This window comes from Rhinoderma darwinii, unplaced genomic scaffold (genome assembly GCF_050947455.1).
Source record: "Rhinoderma darwinii isolate aRhiDar2 unplaced genomic scaffold, aRhiDar2.hap1 Scaffold_66, whole genome shotgun sequence".
Taxonomy (NCBI): Eukaryota; Metazoa; Chordata; class Amphibia; order Anura; family Rhinodermatidae; genus Rhinoderma; species Rhinoderma darwinii.
This window is the reverse complement of record NW_027464216.1, coordinates 1,147,501-1,171,079: the sequence shown is the minus strand read 5'-3', so window position 1 is coordinate 1,171,079 and position 23,579 is coordinate 1,147,501. Positions and strand designations below refer to the sequence as shown.

Here is a 23,579-nt window from a genome sequence, read left to right as displayed (position 1 = left end):
TGAGCAGCAAAAATGTTGTCAATGAAACATAGAAGAAAGCAGACCCCATAGCAAAGATCGAAATGGGCCCTTAATATGGTGCTGGTTTTGCCACCCAGTAAAAAGAACAGTTTGTTTCCCCTCCACATCCTTTCCATGACACTTGGGCCAATGCCCACTTTCCTGCTGCTAAAAATTCAGTTCCTCTGGAGAGGGGAGTCCTACACAGGTTCTTGACACCCAGTAGCGAAGAGATGGGACCAACCAACCCAGGGCCCCCTTTCTCTTAGGGCCCCATAGCAGCTGCTTAGGCTCTCTCTATGGTATATCAGCCCTTAACAAGACCTCAGCTGGCTAAATGAGTCATTTTTAATGTAAACCCTCTGATCGGGTAATACCCCTGGTATCGTGAGCAGGACTTACCTTGTCCTGAGGGAAAATTTTATCTGCTTTCTCCCATGTGATGTAGTGAATTCCTCGAAGTCGAGCCAAGTCCAAGTAACACCTCTCATCCTGACAATTATACCTAGGGAAAGAAGATCACACATGTACAGTATTCTACGCAACGGCGCCCCCTGCAGGGTAAACACATGCAATAATATGGTAGAAGACAAAACTATTATCTGCCCTGTTCACACTTGTACTCTGCATTATTCGCTACTAACATGCCTGAATCTAAAGGCAACATTTTACCCATTCACACCTCTAGAGGGCGCACAGCGCAACGTATGCTGGAGGTGCATTAGTTATGCCACGCACCAACTGAATCAGTTTTGCAAAAACAAAAATGGCTATTATACTGCAATGCCACGTGTTTACCGTGCATGAATTTCGATACAAATACATAATGGCAAAGGTTGGTCCTGCAATCTTCCTAAAATTCTCAAAATTAGCGGTTCTATACGTTTTGTCTTGTATATTAAATGCTATGTGTATCAATACAACATGTAAAATTCTCATCATGCCTATTGTAAATATTTGATATAACCCTTCTGTTCTGAAGTGCCCTTAAAATAAGATTAATAGGGTAAGATTACTAATACACCAAGTCAGAGGTGCACATGTACTAAAGGATCTGGGACATTGTCATTGTGATTAATGGACGCTGGTATACGCAGATTCTGATAATCCACATACAGATATGGGCTGCGTGAATGCCGAGCTGACCTTGCACAAATGACTCGTGGGAAAAGAACTTAGCTTTTATTTTTAAAGTCTATAAATATTTATTGAAAATTCCATTCTGTGTCGTCATGGTAGGCCATTTCTAGAAATGTGAATATATGGACAGGTCAGCACGCTTGCTTAAAAAAAAAAAAACTAGCTCTAAAAGCTGTACTGCTGAAACATTTGCACCAACAGGACCATTAGTATAATGTCATCATCAGGGGCATACACAGAAACCATAGTGCCCCATATCTAAATTCAGAATTCTCTCCCCCCTACTGAAAGCTCCAACTATTTTTTTTTTGAAGTTAATGTTCACTGTTCTTTTGAAAATAGGGGTTGGGGCTCTGCTTTTCACAAACTCCAAATTCCCTGCTTCCCCTACCGCCACTAGGGGGAGCTCACTGTATATGTATTGAACTCAATGGGAGTTGTGTAAATCTATATGCAGTGAGCTCCCCCTAGTGGTGGCTGCAAGTAAACACTGAGACAGTGTTTTAAAGGAAGCCGTAGAAGTTGTTCAGTTCCGGGCCCTCTTTTACCATGGGCCCGTTAGCGTGGTCATAGGGTCTGCCTCTACAGTAGGTATGCCACTAGTTGTTGCGCAATAGACATTAAGGATTGTCTAGTATAGCAATGAAGGCCGACTTTCTGCAGTCAGACACACATAGTAATTCTTAAATATAATGTTGTTATGGAAAACTCTCCCTTTACAAACTGGTGCAATCCAATCAGGACCCTTTAGGGACTCACACTCCCTGTATTTGCAGCACAGGGCCCCTCACCCGATTAGAAGACGATGACAATAACAATATATGAAGGAATTGCTAATCATGCAATTTCCTAATGCAAAAGGAGAAGACATTCTAGGAGAGGCAACCATATTACACACGAGAACACAGAAAATGACTTACAGCTCAAATATAACTGCCCAGTTTGGTAAAAAGAGTAAATGAGTCAGTCCGGCCCCGTGAAGCCCGATAAATATGTCAGAGTTATGTCTGATCTTCAGCTGTTCAAGGAATCCAAGAGATCTAGAGAAACATACAATGAAGGGTTTGCAGTTATGGAGAGAACTATCAATACATTGCCTTTTAGAACTTCAAATTGCTACATAGACAGAGAGGGGTTATACAGGATTAGAAAATCATGGCTGCTTTTTCCCAGAAATAGCGCCACACCTGTCCATAGGTTGTGTCTGGTATTGCAGTAAACCTCAATTGAAGTGAGGCTTCGTTCATATCTGCCTCGGGGTTCCATTCGTGGTTCCGTCAAACCTTTCCGTCAGGAGAACCCACGAACGGAAACCAGACGGAAACCATAGCTTTCCGTTAGCCTTACCAGTGATTTCAATGGTAATGCTTCCGTTGCTAATGGTTTCCGTTTGTCTCTATTATTCACATATGGGGTTCCAGATCACGTGGCCTCATTTAGGATTCGTCCCGCAGTGTATTTCACCTTGGATAAGCATTATCAGCTCGTTCTCGGATATTATAAACATAATATTACGTACCTATATTTGTAATCCACCACAGTGACTTGAGGGACAGACTTCAAGGCATGGACCAGCTGAGGGAGAACATCAGTAAGAAATATGTTTAGCGTTATTATCCATTTGGCTAATTTGTATTTTTATTTTACGGATTTCCTGGGAGACTCGTTGCCACAATGTTATTTCCGATGATCACAGAGCAAAGACGAAGCGTCTGTGGTTAGAAATGACCCCAGGGCATCGCCACCCACAGAAAGGTAATGATTACCTCATCTAAGTTCAGTATTTTTTGAAACTCTGTGCTGCGTATAAGAATGGTGACTCGAAGTTTCTCCTCCTAGAGCCAAAATGAAAGTAAATCAGTTAATAATGGATCTATTCACACGTTGGGGTCAAATGACATTTTTTGCAAGACAAAAAAAAAAAACACCACTCGTCTATGGGCTGTGCCTGGTATTGCACTTCAGCTCCATGAACTTGAATGAGCTGCAATACCAGACACAGCCTGTGGACAAGATGGCGCTGTTTTAATAGCAGCCATTATTTTCTAATCTTGTATATGTAATCTTTATGCTTTTCCCCACTTCAAGTGCCTTCCTCAATACCCACCAGTAGGGGTCAGGTATGCCGAAGACTGCACTGGAAGAAATCATTGGATCAGCTTGTAACCAGACTGGCTTTCATGTTGCATCAGTTTAGAAGTTACCGACTCTTATTCCATTTTTATTGCACCGAGGGCTATGCAAATAAGGGCATAAAAGTGGGTACAAGGCCTGATGGCCCATTCGCTTCAATAGAGGAATGCAGCAATAAGGACAGCACCTCTTTTATAGTCTCCGGCCTCCCATCTAACGTTATATGTTCCTGAACAGTCTGACAAAAGAAAAAGTACTGCATATATTGTTGGCAGGCTATGAATAATTGTATACATATATAATTTACGAGAATGGTGGCGCTCTACTTTATCCTACAGAAGGCTTTAAAAAAGAAAAAAAATATATATATATATATGACTGTAATGAACTGTGCCCGGGAACAAACCCTCATGTTGATTTATAGCGCACCTTTAAAGTTTCCTGGGAAATATTCAGCCGGAAAAGCACATGTTGTGAAAACGCTCTGAACAATCCCGTGCTGCGGCAATTTGAGATCTAGAGAAAGAAAAAGCGCTGAAATTGACTGCACTAATAAAGCACGCATCTCCTGTCTTCAAACAATACTTCTTCTGTCACCCGTCACATCTCCGGATAACGAGCTTACCAGCGGCGTGTTGTAAAATAACCCGTATCTCATTCTGGGCAGTAGCACAAACACAGCGTCCTTAAAGCAGAACATAAATACAAAAGGGGATATTACCAAATATGTCCAGAAAAACATGACTAATGACCCCCAAGTCTAAGGCTGGGTTCACACGTGGCGGAATTTCACTTAAATTCCGCTGCGGACACTCCGCAGCGTTAATCCGCAGCGGAGCCGTTTCTGCATTGACTTCCACTTCTATTTAGAAGTGTTCGTTTAGACGATGCGTAACATTCCGCTGCGGAGCATAGGCTGCGGAGCGGAATTTGGTGTCCGCAGCATGCTCTGTCTGTTGCGGAGCAGTGGCGGACTCATGGCGGAATTTCTCCATTGACTTCAATGGAGATTCTAAATTCCGCAATGAAGTCCGCAGCTGTCATGCACATGTCATGTGTGCTGCGGATGCGTCTTGCTTTTTTTACATGACATTTCTTCATTCTGGCTGGACCTATGTATTTCTAGGTCTACAGCCAGACTGAGGAAGTCAATGGGGCTCCCGTAATGACGGGAGCGTTGCTAGGAGACGTCTGTAAATAGTCACTGTCCAGGGTGCTGAAAGAGTTAAGCGATCGGCAGTAACTGTTTCTGCACCCTGGACAGTGACTACCGATCCCAATATACAGCAACCTGTAAAAAAATATAAGTTCATACTTACCGAGAACTCCCTGCTTCTGTCTCCAGTCCGGCCTCCCAGGATGACGTTTCAGTCTAAGTGACGGCTGCAGCCAATCACAGGCCAAGCACAGGCTGCAGCGGTCACATGGACTGGCGCGTCATACAGGGAGGTCGGGCTGGATGCCGAAAGAGGGACGCGTCACCAAGACAACGGCCGGTAAGTATGAAATTCGTTTACTTTCACTAGGGAAAGTGCTGTCCCTTCTCTCTATCCTGCACTGATATCCTGCACTGATAGAGAGAAGGGAAGCACTTTTCCCGCAGTCCGCAGCAGCTAGTCCGCATCAATTTACTGCACATTTTGTGCAGATCCGCAGCAGAATCTGCAACGCAGATTCTGTGCGGCATTGATGCGGACAGTTGCGGAGGAAATCCGCCACGTGTGGTCATGCCCTAACTTTGTTTTATACATCACCATTCCCAATTGGAGCAGTTGCAATTTTTTAGTGCAAAATACAGATAACACACATTACTGGCAGTCACGCATGCTCGTGATTATAGAGCACTTCCCCTTTAAATTAAAAACAGTCACTTGTCCACCTTTGTAACCATTAATATTAATTTCCCCCATTGCATGCAAAATAAAAAATGAATTAACATTGCAAATAGTCTTGATTTAAAATCTCCTAATGTTTTGGATCTACAGCTCCAATGAAGAATTGTGTTTCCATGGTTACAGACTACAAACAAACAATGTGCTGTCAGATCCTGCAAATAACTGTCCCCTACTTCTTGCTGTTCCTGCCAAGTATATGCAAGCAAGTAGGGGACAGATGGATTGCAATATGACTGCAGGATCCAACTACAGAGCGTTTACTTGTAGCCTGTAACCATGGAGACACATAGGACTGAATAGGAGCTGTAAACTCAAAATAGTAGGATATCCTTGGAATGGTAATTTAACATTTCTGTTTTGTCCGGACCCTCCATGGCCTGATCACTGTGGCATTTTTTAACGTTCTCTGCTGTCTTCCTGCTGAAAATCAGCAACTTTCTACAGTACTTTGTATTTCAATTCTTCTTCATTTTCATGGTCTTTCCTTGCTTTCAGTGAATGAAAACAGTAAACATCCAGAGGCTGAAAACCTGTTATGATCACATCTAGATGGCACAGCAGGATGGCTTATTACAAGAGAAAGCTCTGGTACAATGAAATAGCCCTGCACCTGTGTCAGTTACATACCATGAGGTTTCAGCTTTTGGATGTAAACGAGAATATTCCTATTCACTGACAGTAAGCAGGGATCTTAAAAAAAAATGGGGAAGAACTGAAGCAGCAAGTATATTATAAAGTTACCAAACTTTTCATTAAAACAACAATAAACTATAAAACAAAAAAAACTTTAAAAATGATAAAACAACAAAGAGAAATACATTTGGAACATCTTACCCGTTTAGAATCGGACGCTTTCAAGTGTGTAACTTCGTAATCTGTAAAAGCTTTCCACGTCTCGCTGAACAAATCGCCATAGCCATAGAAGCTCTGCAGAAAAAAACATATTTAGTGTTTAGTACAAAGGCATCTAATCCCAAATTCTCTACATTGCACCAAAACCTCTGCTGAATAATTACTGTGCAGACAGGGGTGCACCATCCATGCGGCAAGATGAGAAGTTCACCTCAGACAGGACCCTTCTCTGACTGCAGGGAACTTGGCAGACATCCCTGAATCTTCTCATCTTCAATTTGGAAAGTAGGGGACGCAATTTCACTCAGGAAGTAAGAGGCACCTCTGTACTATATAGAATAACCAGCGGAGTCAATGCTGATCTCTGTCAGAAGCCTCTCAGAAGGCACATTGGCAAAGATCCTAATCCAAATCCATAAACTTTTCAGGAAAATAGGATATGCTAAATTCTGAAGTCCAACCAATCTGAATTACAACCTGTATTATAGTCCAGAGCTGCATTCATAATTCTGCAGACTACCACTTGTCAGCTCAGTGTCTGCACAGAGATTGCTGTAGAGCCTATAGTGATTTACACTCTGGGAAGAGTCATCTTATACCAGGATCTGATGTAGAGAAGACTAACTGCTCCATTGTATTATAGGAGCTAAACTGTCAGGGTATGTGCACACACACTAATTACGTCCGTAATTGACGGACGTATTTCGGCCGCAAGTACCGGACCGAACACAGTGCAGGGAGCCGGGCTCCTAGGATCATACTTATGTACGATGCTAGGAGTACCTGCCTCGCTGTAGGACAACTGTCCCGTACTGTAATCATGTTTTCAGTACGGGACAGTTGTCCGGCAGCGAGGCAGGGACTCCTAGCGTTGTACATAACTATGATGCTAGGAGCCCGGCTCCCTGAAATGTGTTCGGTCCGGTACTTGCGGCCTAAATACGTCCGTCAATTGCGGACGTAATTAGTGTGTGTGCACATACCCTCAGGGGTGGGTCTGTCGACAAGCTTGTTGACTCATTCCATTGACAATTAGCAGAATCGTGAATGCAGCTCTGGACTATAATACAGTCCATACAACCCATTACATTTCAGTGTGTTGGACTTCTAAGGGTATGTTCACACGCAGTGGTTTCAGATGTAATTCGGGCGTTTTATTTTATGCGTTCCTGTCAAAACACGGAGCGTAAAATAACGGCTCGTCAAAAGGAGTGCAGGACACTTCTTGGGACGTTTTTGGAGCGTTTTTTCATTGACTCTATTGAAAACAGCTCCAAAAACGGCCGTGAAAAACGCAGCGAAAATCGCGAGTGGCTTAAAAAACGTCTGAAAATCAGGAGCTGTTTTCCCTTGAAAACAGCTCCGTATTTTCAGACGTTTTTGAGTTTGTGTGTGAACATACCCTAAGACACTATGCCAGCTATAAGAATATTCAGAGCATCTCAATTAAAGTGGTATTCCCAGAATTGACAATTATTACCTATCCATAGGATAGATGAGAATTGTCAGATCACTGGGGGCCCCAACGCCGGGATTCCCAACCGATTGAGAGAACGGTGGTCCGAACCCTTGAGGATTTTAAATAGAGTGGCGGTCAAGCTGGGGGGGGGGGGGCACATTTTTATAATACCAGATGAATGATTGTGATATGTCAAATAAAAAAGCAACACAGAACCGTCCCTTATCAGCCTTGAACTAGACCGTATTAGAGGGAGTAGATGGTCAGGGGCAGATGATAATGTGGTCATTGTGATCCCGGACACAGAGAATTGTTCAGTCTCCGTGGAGCTTCACATCTCAATGGTTGAGGAGATTACAGTGGATTATAAATCAGGATTTTCTCCTTTGACACAGTCTGGCCCAGAACACGACAGGTTGCCGGGGACAATTTCCTTTTAGAAAGCAGAACCATCTGCCCAGGGAAGATAAGCCGATTACCTATCCCGCTAGACGGCCCATGAATGCACCCAAACCCTATGGGACCAAGTGCAACTGCTGATCGACAAGTGAACGCTGGAAGGGGTGCGCCGACCTCTGGCTTTGGTAAATCATTTTTCAATTCTATTGCGGAATGAAAAATAGCGCTCTTTGTGTAGAGATCGCTGGCTCTGGAAGGTCATCTCCACCCTGAACCATTTATTTTGGGAGCTGTGAAGGGAGGATAGTAATAAAGATAAGCAGGACTGGTCATCACTTTCTGATCACTTCTCAAGGGGCCAAGAAATTGAACAATAGATACAAGCAGCTCTTAAAATGGAAGACGCTGATTAAAGTGTAGGATGTATTTTTATTTTATATGTCTATAATTCTGTGCTGATTTATTTGGTTATTTATTTTATAGGTTTTTTTTATTTTTCTTATAAAGAGCCCCAAATCGTTAAAGGGGTTGTCCAGGAACGGGGTGTTTTTTCATACTGATGACCTATCCACAGGATAGGTTATCATCATATGATCGGTGGGGGTCCGACACCGCACCTATCAGCTGTCCAGGCTGCCTCCGGGCGCCAGATGTTGTGCAGTGGCCGGTGTCAGAAGCAGATGGCTCCGTGGCTATAGTGGCCGTGCTGCAGTACTGCAACTCTGCTCTAATTCAATTGAATACAACCCCTTTAACTTACCTTCACACAGCCATAGAGTTAAAGTGTAACTAAATGTTCAATAAACTTCTGACATGTCACATGTTTTGATTGGTGGGGGTACATGCACTGAGACCCCCACCAAATCGGTAAAACGGAGCGGCAGAAGGGCTCGTGTGAGCGCTCAGCCGATTCATTTCTGTTCAGCTTTTTCCGGAAGTCTATGAGCCCGTACTCAGATACAACAGCTTTCCAGAAAGAGCCGAACAGAAACCAAGTGACACAGCGCTCACATGAGCGCTTCAGCTGCTTCGTTTTAGCGATTGGTGGGGTTCTCAGTGCTGAGTCCCCTACCAATCAAAACTTCTTACATGTCAGAAGTTTGTTGAACGTGTAGTTATCGTTTAAATAGTAAAATTATGTGTGCCTGCAGCCACCACTAGGGGGCGCTCCCTACATACACCTACTATTAAATTGCATAATAAATAGATCTTTAACAAACTCACCCTAGTGGTGGCTGCAGAAGACCGAAATGTATAACCCCATAGCTGTGTGAACAGAAATCTGAGATTTTTTGCTCTGCAACAGGAAAAATGGAGCTTCATACCCTATAAAGATTATGAAATCAGCATCGATTTTTGCACTTCTCTTAAACTAAGGAGTTCCCTACAAACAGACAGCAGGTTTTCTGATTCTTTTTCATGCCATGAACAGTGTCAATAATTTTCATATTTATGAATAGAATGCCAAAACAACAGTGAAGACTGACGCACTGACAGTGTATTAGAAAAATGTAAAAATGAAAAAGGAAAGGCTTCAAAAGGTTAAATTGAACTCAAGTCTATTATGTACACGAGCGTAATATACGCACGTGCGATGCGCGTGCTTTTCACGCGTGTCGTACGCACCTATATTAGGCTATGGGGCAGTGCATACAGTGCTTGAATTTTGCGCAGCGTGAGTCCGCTGCGTAAAACTCACGACATGTCCTTTCTTTGTGCGCTGTTCGCGCATCACGCACCCATTGAAGTCAATGGGTGCGTGAAAACCACGCATGCCGCACGGAACCACTTCCATGCGAACTGCGTGATTCGCGCAAGAGCTGTCATTCTCTGAATGTAAACAGAAAAGCACCACGTGCTTTACTGTTTACAAACATCCAAACGGAGTGTCATAATGATGGCGGCTGCGCGAAAATCACGCAGCCACGCATCATACACTGATGACACACGGAGCTGTTATGTGCCTTTTGCGCACGCAAAACGCAGCGTTTTTTGCGCACGCAAAATGCACACGCTCGTGTAAATCAGGCCTTAGATACCACTTAGGGTCTATGGAAAACCGGGTATTATTTGATATTTTTTTGGGGAATTAGGAATTTGGTGCAGGTGAATTAATTTGAGAATATCAGATCTGCCCAGCATGCACAAGGTTAATACAAAATACTGTATAAAAGTCTCCATTTAATAGAGCCTCCAGTAAAATTCTCCCTCCTACTACAGAAAATCTTGTCTCACACTGGCACAATGTACACTTGGCAATTCACCAGCCTGTGTTCCCAGCGCCGTAAAAATATAGAAGAATTTGCTGCCTGTTCTCACGCCCAAGAATAAGCAGATCTGTCCCCGAGGTTGTGTATGACTGGGTCAGTGCTGCAGGTGGTAACAGAAAACTCCAGCTTCAAAAGTCTCTATAGAGAGGCCACGTCTCGGCCGACAGTAATGGAAACCAAACCGTGCACCTGGGTCAGCGAGACACGATCGGGATAAGAATGTAATACATCTTATTAGTGGAAGAATTAGTGGAAGAGGAGGGGGATGCAGCTGCACATTCTCGGTGTCTGTGAGACATCAGATTGTCTCGGAGTACCGAGCGTAGCCATAGCATCACAGAGGACAGCGTGATGAACACAGCGGGATAGGCATAGAAAATGGGGGTCATCATCCTTCTGAACTCCAGCTGTTGTAGAACTACAATTCCCAGCATGGCCTGACAGCATGTGGATAGAATAATAGATAATAAAGTCTTTGGCTGCCAGTGCATGTTGGGAGTTGTAGTTTCACAATAGCTGGAGTGCTGGAGTGCTGACCCCTGTACTAGGGCATGTGCAACCAGCAATGTTATGAAGTTAAAGGGGTAGTCTGGAGAAAACCCAATCTCAAATCCCCAAAGAGGGAATTCGGTTTTATTCGGGCAGGGCTCCTTTTCAGAGCACAAGCCAGAACTACTACAAAGAGTGTCCTGGCATTACAGAGAGAGCCCACTGATTTCAATAGGCAGCATGTAATGCTTCATTTCCCCTGTGGTGGCGCTGCAGGGGAAATGAACACTTGGCATCAGGTTCACAGATGATTGCTGGAGGGTCCTGTAACAAAAAGGAATTGTCCAAAGAGGATAAGTTTCCATGCTGGCAATGCCAATCTATGGATATCCACGTATGACAGGTTACAGTACTGCTACATTCAGACCAACAGAGGAGGGGGAGGGTCAACAAAGGGACCCCGCCGCCTCCATTTTTATAACACATACCCCTTTAAGAAAGAAAAAAAAAAATACTTACTGTGTCCCACATGACAATATGGACGTCGGCATGGCCGCCATCAGGGAGGTACTGCCGGTACTGCTGTCAGGGGCCCGGTCAAAATTTGAAAAAACGGGGGCCCGTGCTCCACTGCCGGAATGCATTTGCTCACGGGCCCTTATGATTTCACTTTGGTGAAAGGAACAGGTCCCATCACGGAGCCGGGGCCCGTTGTTTGCATCAGAGTAAAATCATAAGGGCCCGCTGTTCACATAGAGCCCGCCCCTCCTCCTCTACAGCGGCGTGACAGCGCGTGTGGAGGAGACGTCATGAAGGTGGCGGGAGGTTTGAATGCAGTGGAGGCGACAAGAAGCAGCAGCAGAAGAAGACTCCTGACACAGTGAGAGTACAATATGTAATGTCTGTGTCAGTATGTAATGTCTGTCAGGCTGCTGCTGCCCGGAGCCTCCTCACATCACATCCCCACAATAAAAAATCAGTGTTACCCATGTCACACTATACACTCTCAGCTCTGCTTCATATCCTTGTATCGCTAGTAGCATTTCTTACCACTTATCTCCCGGGCTGTGTATCAGAGGGAGAAGACAGGTTTATTGTCCCGTTATACGCAGCCCAGGAGATAAGAGCCATCGCAGAGCTGCTACTAGTGATACAATGCAGTGCTTCAGTGTCCGGAGGATCATACAGACCTGGGGAAGACACTTGCTTTCTACGGGGGGGACGGGGAGATGATGGTGTAGTGGGTAGGAGATAATGGAGGGCGGATGACACTGAAGGAGACATTATACTAGGGGGATGATAACTGGGGGAAAAGAGGATATCTGAAAGGAGGGGTAGAGGAAGGAGAGAGGATACGTGGGGGAGGGGGAGAGATCTTTAAGGCTATGTACACCTCTTTTTTTTTTTTATACAAAAAAGTTTATTAGTGTGTGTTATGAAACTTTGTAAATACTTTTTATTAAAAATAATTTTTACTTTATGTGATACAGCTGCTTTGTATCCTGTATACAGAGCAGCTGTATCGTGCGCAGAGACCTGTATCTGTCAGGTCCGGGGGACTGACGGGTTCAGTGTTGGCGGGCCAGGATCCACCTGTTATCGATCAAATCTAAATTATGAACAGGGACACGCAGATAAAGGTTTCAGTGCATGATATAGCTGCTCTGTATCTCATAAAGTAAAAATATATTTTTTAAAAAAGTATTTACAAAGTAGCACCAAACAGACTGCTAAAACAACAAATACCACACTCACTTTACATAGCCTTCAAACCTGTGGTGGGTAGAGACAGGGCCGGCCTTAGGATAGATGGCGCCCCGTGCAAAATTATCTTTCGGCGCCCCACCCCATCATAAAAAAAATGGGCCATAAAAAATGTATAATGCCCCTTTAGTTCCTCCCATACAGTATAATAATAATATATTATAACCCCTTCAAGGACACAGTATTTTGTCCTCTAATTGTGCCCACAGTATTATGTCCCCGAAGTGCCACACACAGTATATTGCCCCCTGTAGTGTCCCTACACAGTATAATGTCCGCTTAGTGGCCCCCATACAGTATAATGCCCCCCTCCCCTTCCTGCCACACACAGCCCCCCTGTAGATAGTGCCCCCTGTAGATTATGCGATACAGCCTTCCTTTAGTCAGTGCCATACAGCCCCCACCTCACCCTTGTAGATCATGCCATACAGCCCCCACCTCACCCTTGTAGACAGTGCCATACATCCCCCACCTCCTCCTTGTAGACAGTGCCATAAAGCCCCACACCTCCCCCTTGTAGACAGTACCATACAGCCCCCACACCTCCCCCTTGTAGACAGTACCATACAGCCCCCACCTCCCTCATGTAGACAGTGCCATACAGCCTCCCCACCTACCTCATGTAGACAGTGCCATACAGCCCCCACCTCCTCCTTGTAGACAGTGCCATAAAGCCCCACACCTCCCCCTTGTAGACAGTACCATACAGCCCCCACCTCCCTCATGTAGACAGTGCCATACAGCCCCCACCTCCCCCTTGTAGATCGTGCCATACAGCCTCCCAACTCCCTCATGTAGACAGTGCCATACAGCCCCCCACCTCCCCTTGTAGATCGAGCCGTACAGCCTCCCAACTCCCTCATGTAGACAGTGCCATACAGCCCCCCACCTCCCCTTGTAGATCGAGCCGTACAGCCCCCCCCACCCCTTCCTTGTAGACAGCGCCCCCAAACAAACAAAACAAGTTGAACTCCACTAGGCCCCGTTCCCACGATGAACTGAGCTGCTCCACGACGGGATCCTTGCGTTGGCCGGGGTGATCCTGTAGCCTAGTACAGAGTTTCCCAACATTTTCGGACTCGAGGCACCACTGGAAAAAGAAAATTTCCTCAGGGCACCCCTACTTTAGAGAAAGACAGAAAATGGCTAAAAACAAGCACTCCACTCGTAGAATATGTTCACACAGCGTTTTTTGTAAGGCAAAAAAAATCTGCCTCAAAATTCCTTCAGGAACTGACAGCGTTGTTTGGCCTTTTTTTTTTTTTTTTGCGTTTTTTTTAAGCTGTTGAAGCGAATGCAAAAGATGCAAGAAAAAAAAGCTCCAAACGATATTTACTACCTCCTATTAATTTCAATTGGAGCTGAGAGGTGGAAACCACTTGAAGAACATCAGCTCCCCACTCCCAGTAAAATAATCATCGGCCCCCACTCACAGTGAAATGACCATCAGCCCCCCACTCCCAGTAAAATAATCATCGGCCCCCACTCACAGTGAAATGACCATCAGCCCCCCACTCCCAGTAAAATAATCATCGGCCCCCACTCACAGTGAAATGACCATCAGCCCCCCCACTCACAGTAAAATGACCATCAGCCCCCCCCCTCACAGTAAAATGACCATCAGTCCCCCCCTCACAGTAAGATAACCATCAGCCCGTCACTCACAGATTCCCCCTGTAGATAGTGCCACACAGGCTCATGTAGGTAGTGCCACACAGCCCCCTGTAGATAGTGCTACACAGCCCCCTGTAGATAGTGCCACACAGCCACATGTAGATAGTGCCACACAGCCCCCTGTAGATAGTGCCACACAGCCCCCTGTAGATAGTGCCACACAGCCCCCTGTAGATAGTGCCACACAGCCCCGTTGTAGGTAGTGCCACACAGCCCCCTGTAGGTTGTGCCACACAGCCCCCTTGTAGGTTGTGCCACACAGCCCCCTGGTAGGTAGTGCTACAAAGCCAAGTGGTAGGTATTGCCACACAGCCCCATGGTAGGTAGTGCCATACAGCCCACTTGCAGGTAGTGCCCCACAAAACCCCTCTTATAGATAGCACCCCTACTTCCTGTAGATAGCTGCACTGTAGCTCCCTGAAAGAGCGGAATCCCCCTGTGGCCAGGAATTCCGCTCCTGGAGCGCTCCACTTGATGTCTCTGTCCGTATATGGACAGTGACATCAGGGGCAACTCCTGAAGCAGAATCCCAGTCCACAGCGTTGCCGACGGTGTGACCGGGGATTCTACTCCAGGAGAAGCCCCTGTCGTCTGTGTCCATTTATGGACAGTGAGAAAAAGAAAAAAACACGGCGCCACATAGTGCAGGTTACCCAGGTATGGAGTGGTGTAAAAGAAGAGTGGTACTCACCTGGTAACGGATGGTAGAAGGCAATAAAGAATAAAGATACAGCTGCTGCCAGGACTCGGGACCGGTGATTCAAATGAACGACCGCGAAGGTTATGCTGGTTTGGCAGAAAAAGGAGTCACCACGGGCGCTGCTGCACTTCAATGGAACCAAAATGCTTGGAAGGTTCAGATCGTTGGTAATAATGTGCGGAAGAGTATGAGAATAAATGGAATTTATTGATAATATGACTACGCGTTTCAATGCCGTACTGGCATCTTCATCAGGTCATGGATGAACAAACAAAAGTCACTGTTTAAATAGCCATGTTAATGTTGAAAAAAACCCGCCAATGTGAACGGGGTCAAGGTGTTTAAGTGACGTCATAGATCAAAGTTCAAAATACACAGGACCGGAAAAACACACAAAAACAGTAAAAGTATGTCATATAATAAAACCAATAAAAATGAATAGAGAAAGAAGAGTTTAAAATGTATGAAAAGAGAACATGATGAAAACCATGTAATTAAGAAGACTTGAAATGTAGTACGTAATGTGTGCCGAAGCGACACGGAAAAAAAGGCTGCCCGATAATATAGAATAATAATGTAAGTGAATACAGATATAGGTATGGACTACAAAATCGGTGTATGGTAAAAAGGTACTAACCCTTATGTACCAAAAACTATATAATTTACAGAATAATAACCTTAATGTCGGCAATAATTCATAGCGGCGATATGCATATAAGGAAATGGGAATAAAACTCTATTCATTTTTATTGGTTTTATTATATGACATACTTTTACTGTTTTTGTGTGTTTTTCCGGTCCTGTGTATTTTGAACTTTGATCTATGACGTCACTTAAACACCTTGACCCCGTTCACATTGGCGGGTTTTTTTCAACATTAACATGGCTATTTAAACAGTGACTTTTGTTTGTTCATCCATGACCTGATGAAGATGCCAGTACGGCATTGAAACGCGTAGTCATATTATCAATAAATTCCATTTATTCTCATACTCTTCCGCACATTATTACCAACGATCTGAACCTTCCAAGCATTTTGGTTCCATTGAAGTGCAGCAGCGCCCGTGGTGACTCCTTTTTCTGCCAAACCAGCATTTATGGACAGTGACGTCAAGGGCTTCTCCTGGAGTGGAATCGCCGGTCACAGAGTCGGCGACGCTGTAAACGGGGATGCCCCTTCAGGAGTTGCCCTGATGTCACTGTCCATATACGGACAGAGACATCAAGCGGAGCACTCCAGGAGCGGAATCCCCGGCCACACAGGGATTTCGCTCCTTCAGGGAGCTACAGTGGTGCTAGTAGATTACAGTGCAGGGAGATACCTCCCTGCTCTGCTATAGTTCGCCGCCGGCCATGGGGGGGCCTTTTCCAACGGGCGCCCTCATGCCCGGTGTCACCACCCATGCCACTTTCTGTTCTCCCAGAAATCCCCTCCTCCTTCCCCCGCTGAGCCCTGGCACTTAGTCTCTCCACCTTGCCCCCTGATACCCACCAGCTAGCTCTGCCCTGCCCCTCCAAAGAGATCTCCTACTAGTTTGCTTTTCACCGCTGCCTTACCTCCGACCACTTTACTTTGTGCCCGCCCCAATAGTGAGGGGGGGCCCAGACTCCTTGGCTGTATGGGGCCCAGAAATTTCTGATGGCGGCCCTGGACGTCGGTGCTGAAGGAGTTGTTAATATGTTGTGTAATATAGAGATTGACAAAATCCCAGAAGTGGTGATAGAGATTTACACCTGGGAACAACGAAAAATAAAATAATTAAAATATTAGTAACAATAAACTCACATTTGCTTCCTAAAATCTACCATCTCTTCCTGTGAACATATAAAAATCAACAAAACCGGATTATCAGACATTCTGGATTATTGGACAGTCACACAATAATATAAAAAACTCATTTCCAGGGCTGAATAAAGGAAACAATCTAATCCTAGCAGCCGTGTCCATGTCTTTTAACCAGTCCAGCCTTGTTATATTCCTGGTTATTCTGCAGCTCTGTGCCGGAAACAAGGGCAGGATCATCAGACTTTCTAGATTATCAGATGGCGGATTACAGGAATTTGACTGTATTATGTTTTAGACAGATTTATTCACAGGCCGTGACTGCGCGGTCACTAGACATAACCTCGGCTGCTCTTCATCTGGGGCAAACATTCCGTTTTCTGCCCTAGCCTCGTAAATGGTTAGCACCCCCTGGCACATGCCCTGCCGGCCGCCTCCCAGGCTACATAAGACTTGTGAACTACACTTCTAAAAATCCTTCCTAGAATATAAATAAAGGGATTGGAGTGCAGTAAACATTTGGCGCATCCCATTTCCCCCCTACCGAGAACAGCAAGTACCCGGAGATTGTTGAGATGCTACATGGAAGAAACCGTAGGCCCTGTTCACACAGTTTTTTGCAGGCAGAAAAAAAATCTGTGTATTTGAGGCAGATCTTGACCTGCCTGCGCTTTTTTGACGCGGTTTTCTCGGAATCTAACGCTGCAGAATTTTTCTGCCTCCCTTTGATTTCAATGGGAGGTCAGAGGCGGAACCGTGGCAAGAAAGGACATGCTGCTCTTTTTTAACCCATGAGCGGCCAAAAGCTGCTCGGGAAAAAAACGCTCTGCCTTCCATTGAAATCATCGGGGGCGATTTCTGCAGTTTTTTGGCGCTGATTGCTATGCGGTTTCCTCATCAAAATCAGCGCCAAAAATCTTTGTGTGAACAGGGCCTTAGGGCTCATGCACACATCAGTTAATTTCTTCAGTGTGCTATCTGTTTTTTTCAGGGATCCGCGTTCTCAATCTGAAAAACTCAGGGCAGGTCCTATCCCGGTCAGTATTTGCAGATCGGTCTCACCCATTCTGGTCTAGGAGTCCGTGAAAAAAAAATAAAAAAAACGGACTGCCCATGGAAGCCATCTGTATGCAGTCAGTTTATTGCAGCCATATAAAAGCACAAGGATATGTGAATGAGCCTAAGGCTACATTCAGATGAGCGTGTCCGATTTGTGCACGTTAAAAACGCAGCGTTTTTTCTACATTTCATGTCTGTGTGCGTTGCGTATTGGCATCAGTATTTCTATGTAATTGATTTGTGAAACACAGACAGAACACGGATGTCGTCCGTGTGCTGTTCGTGGTTTTCATGCACTCATAGACATTAATAGGTGACAAGTTCTGCAAACACGGACCAATATAGGACAAGCAGGGAGTTCCACGCAACGGACACTCGAGGTGTGAAAATTCAGGCATGTCTGAATAGCCCCATTGAAATCAATGGGTCCGTGTGCTACACGTTATTTCACATAAATGTAGTCAGAGCAGGGCTGCGCCTGTGTAATACACGTGTAATACAGCCATTGCCCCGCTCCTGACAAGTGTGCACGTGGGGTCAGCATGCGGCCAGAGCTGCACTAATGAGCGCCGGCACTGAATACAGAGAACATGGCGGGCGCACTGCAAAACACCCCCATATTCGGTCTTCAGTCCCGGTGCCGCCGCTCATTAGCTGGTCGCATCACCTCATGCTGACTGTGCGTACACTTGATGTCAGGAGCGGTGCAATTTCTGTATTACACAGCCGCAGCTCCGCTCTATTGCCAGAGATCAGAGAAATTTCTGATCTGCGATGCTATTCCCTTGAATGCTGTGATCGAAGCTGACCGCAGCATTGAAGGGGAAAACGAGAAGGGGGATGCCCCGTGGATTGCGTCACAGGGAATCCCTGTGATGCTTGAGGGACATACCATATATGGGCAGACAATCCAGGGTCCATTGAAGGACACCAAGGCTGTCTGACCGTATATTCCTGTTGTTAGGGCATACTTAGTAAACAGGCAGTTGTTAGGTCATACCCATCAGTACACAGGCTAATGTACTGGTATATAGATAGATATATGCCAGTACATTAAAGTTTAAAAAAGTAAAAAAATGAAGTAATGTGAAATACTTAATGTGCGGCACATGGAGGTTCAAAATTCTTCACACCCCGTGCCTCACATCAGTGAATGGAACTTTTTTTTTTTAATTACAGTTGGCAAAGTATCGTTTTGGTATCAAGAGTCGCAACACTACACAAAGTATCGGTATCGAAGTCCAAATTCTGGTATCGCGAGTCGTGACAATCCTAATCAGATGTACACATTACCTGCATCTAACTTCATGATATCCGTCGGCCTCTCGACGACGTCACAATGTCCATCTTCTATGGGTCTGAACGTCAGGGAGCTGAATGTCTGCAGCTCCGCAAACCTGGAATTACAAGAAACCAGAAATATTCACAACATTTCAGAGCAAGTTCAATCAGGAATCTTATAAACTCTGAGCGGAGGAGACCAAAACCAACATTCTGTAGATTATTATTATAAAACAGAAAGCTCGGCCATAACCAATAAGATCTCCATTACAAATCTTAACTGGCATGTCACCCAGCTTTCCCAAACTCCTGAAAGGTAAATCTGCCATGTTCTACACTTCTTCCCCTGTAATGCTCGATGATGAGACACATTTGCCGTTTGGGACCCAACTGTTATGGGAATTTTAATACTGGTAATATTAGTAGTCACTCAGCTTTTCAAGAAACAGGTATAACTAGCTAACTAACTAACTAACTAACTAACTAACTAGAGGCTGCGTATAAGACTAGCATTTATTTATCTGTACTTGCCGCCATCTTCTACCAGCGACAATCTGAAGATTAATATTGAAATATAATAAATACATAACCAAAGAATACAGACATCTGCAGATCAGCGGCAGTACCAAGGAGGAATGTTTGATAGTCTTAAAGGGGATGTCATACATTGCGGACATATCACAGATTTTTTTCTGCAGTTTGCACTACGTGACAGCAAGAACACAGGGGTTTTGCAAAAAAAAAAAGCATTTTTGCCATGGAGTCTTGGAAAAACAGTGACATGACTGCAACGTGTGAACACAGCCTAAAAGGTCAAGGTAAAACAATGAGAGTGGTCGTGTGAACTTGTATTCAGACGACAGTATCCTGCAGAGACATCATGTAACGAGTATTAGCACATCCTAAATTATCATCAGGGAAAGCAGTGAGTATTTAGACTTACCATCCCCGTCCAGCTATAGTCCATTCATGATTGAGTTTCCGGGATTCTTCTTTTATGTTGGTGGTGACGGAGGTTCTCGGTGGTGATGGGACAGGAGTTTCCATTTCTCTCAGACTTTCAGAGCTGCAGGCCGTGTTGTGAAGACATAATGATGGATGTTTTTGGACATTACTAGTTTGATGGGAATCTCCATTTGTAGGCAATGATCTCGATGTGATGATGAGATTGTGTAAAGTCGTCCAACTCTGGGGGAAGATTTTTCAGCTTTGGGGCCAGTGTTTTCTCTATGGTGGAGACATCTGGAGGCAGAAATCTCATGAAGTCGGTGACTTAGAGACCAAATGCAGGATTCCTCAAAGTCAATTGTGGTTGAGAATGGATCGGTCTCCTATCTCCAGAATTGTTTTTCTCCATTTCCTCATTTTTATTAATCAGTTCATTCTGTGATTTGGCAATGGTCTCTGATTGGAGCAATTCCTTTTTTAGAGAGTCGACAATTTCTATTACATTGTCCTAGTTGCGTCCTTAACAGATGCTTCATGAACTCCTCAGTCAGCAGAGGATTCCGGGATAAACAAGTCTACTCCATCAGCTGGAATACTGTGAGAGGGAAAGGATGCCTCTTCTATCTTATTAGATGTAGTTATCCCAGTACTGAGGCCCAGAGTAGAGTCAATTACCAGAGTAAGTTGTCCCAGGGATAGGCATGGGCCCTTCAAGAGTCAGAACACCAATATAGGACATTTCCATCTCTCATTGATCAGAGGAAGAGGCAGCGAGTGTTATGACCAGCGGGTTGTGGACCCACTGTGCTACTCCACCGGTTTGGCTTAGGGCCACCTCTAAGGGCGTTGTCTAAGTAGCCTCCCCAGTCTTCACCCTTTAACCCCCGTACGGGGATCTGGACTTCGCTGCGGGGAGACTACCAGGTCGCTACCTCTTGAGGTGGTCCCGGTGTGAGTAGCGGCTGGCCCAGCGGACCAGAATACAACGGTGAAGCACGCCGAGGGTACAGGCACTGGCAGATGATACTTGGCAGATGGGTGAGGATCAGAAGACAGTTTGTGATAGGCAAGCAGGGATGAGGGAGTCTCCTACATCAGATAACAGACTGTCAGAGGGAGAGGAGGTCTCTGACCAAGACCCCAGTTGGAGCAAAAGTAAAATCTGCATAATTCTTTTAAAACCGCCAGGTACCACTCTCAACATTGGTTTTGACATCACCCTGCACATGGGGAGCATTATTAATTATTATTATATTATTTTTCAGGTCCTTTACATTAGGAATACCCCTTTAATCAAATAACTTCCCATTGTCCTGGTGATTGATTTATCCCTTCACCCCTTATCAGCAAGACATGGCGGCTCCAATTAAGCAGGACACCAGGGAGTAGTGGGGAGTTCTGGTGTGGGACTTGGAGTCTGGTTTAGGGATTATGACCTGAAGCAGGTTCCATAGTGTAATGGTTAGCACTCTGAATCTCGGCCAGACTGTCCATCAGCAGCATCAGCAGGAGGGAACCAAGGATAATCAGGGCGGGCCAACAGTGAAAATCAGGGGACACTGAAAGTACCCGTGTGCTAGGAGGACCCTTGGGAACATACAAAGGGGAGTTCTAGTGGGAGACTTGGAGTCTGGTTTAAGGGTTACGACCTGAAGCACGTTCCATAGTGTAATGGTTAGCACTCTGTGAGAGAACGGGGGATCATCAGTGCAGGCCTGCCTTAAAAGCAGGGGGGCACTAAAGGTATGTAGCGGGGATCACCCTAAAAAGTAACACGGCAATGACCCACATCTACAGACCACAAGGTACCAAATCGTCAGGCAGAAGAATAGTCGCTGGTCAAGCAAAGGTCAGGGCAGGCAGCAAACAAGCGTAGTCGATGGACAGGCCGGGGTCAGGGCAGGCAGCAAACTAGCGTAGTCAAATTAACAGGCATAGGTCAGGGCAGGCGGCAGTCAGAAAGAGTAGTCCAATAAACAAGCCAAATGTCAAAACCAGAAAATCAATCATATGAAATCGCAGCGAGTGCCCTGATGTTACCGGCACACTGCAGGAGACTCCACCACTAGATCTTCTTGCAGCGAAATGAAATTTCCCCGTGGAACTCCTTCTCCGGATAGATGGTGTCTCTGGAGAAGGTGTACCGCACATAGTCTCCCTCATCGCTGACATAGCACCTGCAATCATCTGCCAATGGCGTGTTCAGCATGGCTCTCAGCATCCTGCGTGATGCACCACCCATAGTGTCCCATAGTGGGGTCTCATGCACCTGTCTGGCAGTCACTTTAATGCGCGGTGGTAACACATAAGGTGCACTGCGGACCCTGGATTTTCGAGCCACTACTGGTGACCCCCTGTTTGTGGCAGAGACTAGTGGCTTTCTTGCCAGAAACTTCTCCCAGGCAGTTGGTCTCTTGGGAGATGGGGCAGTGGTCTGGTCCTCACCTGATGGTATGGTGGGTATGGGCACCAGATGTTCCTCCCTTGCTGCACGGGTAGGGACTGCAGCTCTTGGTGGCAGCTCCCAGGCAGATGGTCTCCTGGGCAATGGGGCAGGGGCCGGGACCTCACCTGATGTTATGGTGGGTTTTGGCACCTGATGTTCCTCCATTGCTGAGCAGGTGGGGGCTGCAGATGTTGGTGGTGGTGGTGGAGTCTTCAGCTTGAGGTATCGGCCCGATTCTTTATCTGGTGTTCTCCACAGATTTTTAAGAAATGGCACGATCCCCAATGCTGCCGTTAGACGTCCAAAAAAGCCAGTCTGCCTCTGATGTCTCTCAGGCTCCCGGCTGTACGGGGTCTTCCCGGGACGATGGAGATATCTCCGGGGCTGGAACTTTCCACCAGCCCCCGATGCAGCCATCTGGCTGCCTCTTCCTCCACACACTCGGAAGTGTGGGTCTGGAAGGTAGATCCAAAAAAACAAACAAACAAAAAAATTCAAAAAGAAACAAGAACCCAGCCGGGATAATCGCAGTAGTGCTTAGCCGCTCCTCTCTCCTCGATATCTGCCTCGCACTGACCGTTCCTGCAGAGAATTCTGTGACTGGATGACGACGCTTCTGTGATGCAGTCCATGGCAACAAGGTCCTAAGTGGTGCTGCCCATGGCATCCAATCAGATTCTAGCTCTCACTGTACAAGTTGTAGGTTAGAAAATAAAAATGTGCATAGATTGGCATGGACAGATTGTACCCAATGTGTGTTTCTCCCACCTTCTCTGTTCGATGAGGAGCCAATAGAGATGTTATGGTTTCAAAATTCTAAATACACCCATGTAATTAATTTCCTTCTGGCAGTAGAGCATGCTGGGATCTGTAGTGCACATTGAACTGGTCAACAGCACAGGTCATTTAAAAAAAAAATCTGTTTGATTTTTCTGTTGAGGGGGATGGGAGAGACGTGATGGCGCTGCCAACAGTTATTTCTCACTGCCATATGCAGTCGACTCCGCTATTGATTCTGTCGGAAAACCGGAAACCTGCCGGAATGGTGACGACGATGTTTCCGTCACCATTGATATCAATGGTGACTGAAACAGAAGCTGTGGTTTCACTTTCCGTTACGGGGTTCACTCGACGGAAACCTCCGACGGAACCCCGGAACGGAAAGCGAATGTTGATGTGAACAGGCCCTTATAGGAGTTATGTGCCCTGGGATCTTGAAGGCCGTAAAATTGTATTGACAATCATGTCGCTGGTCCCCTGTATAGTTAATATTTTAGTCTCTTAAAT

The 23,579-nt window shown here is 45.6% G+C and overlaps 1 protein-coding gene across 1 annotated transcript in view; it reads right to left on the bottom strand.

The window, feature by feature from the left end:
• LOC142728048 (EGF domain-specific O-linked N-acetylglucosamine transferase-like) overlaps positions 1-23,579 on the bottom strand; it is a 48,796-nt gene that overhangs the window by 2,163 nt on the left and 23,054 nt on the right. Inside the window, exons 6-15 of the mRNA XM_075849082.1 lie at positions 18,911-19,014; positions 16,430-16,509; positions 11,157-11,207; positions 6,002-6,095; positions 3,899-3,969; positions 3,703-3,789; positions 2,907-2,975; positions 2,660-2,715; positions 2,061-2,180; positions 403-505 (exon numbers count right to left, since the gene is read on the bottom strand). Of these exons, the coding sequence (XP_075705197.1) occupies positions 403-505; positions 2,061-2,180; positions 2,660-2,715; positions 2,907-2,975; positions 3,703-3,789; positions 3,899-3,969; positions 6,002-6,095; positions 11,157-11,207; positions 16,430-16,509; positions 18,911-19,014 (835 nt within the window). The remainder of the gene's footprint in view (positions 1-402; positions 506-2,060; positions 2,181-2,659; positions 2,716-2,906; positions 2,976-3,702; positions 3,790-3,898; positions 3,970-6,001; positions 6,096-11,156; positions 11,208-16,429; positions 16,510-18,910; positions 19,015-23,579) is intronic.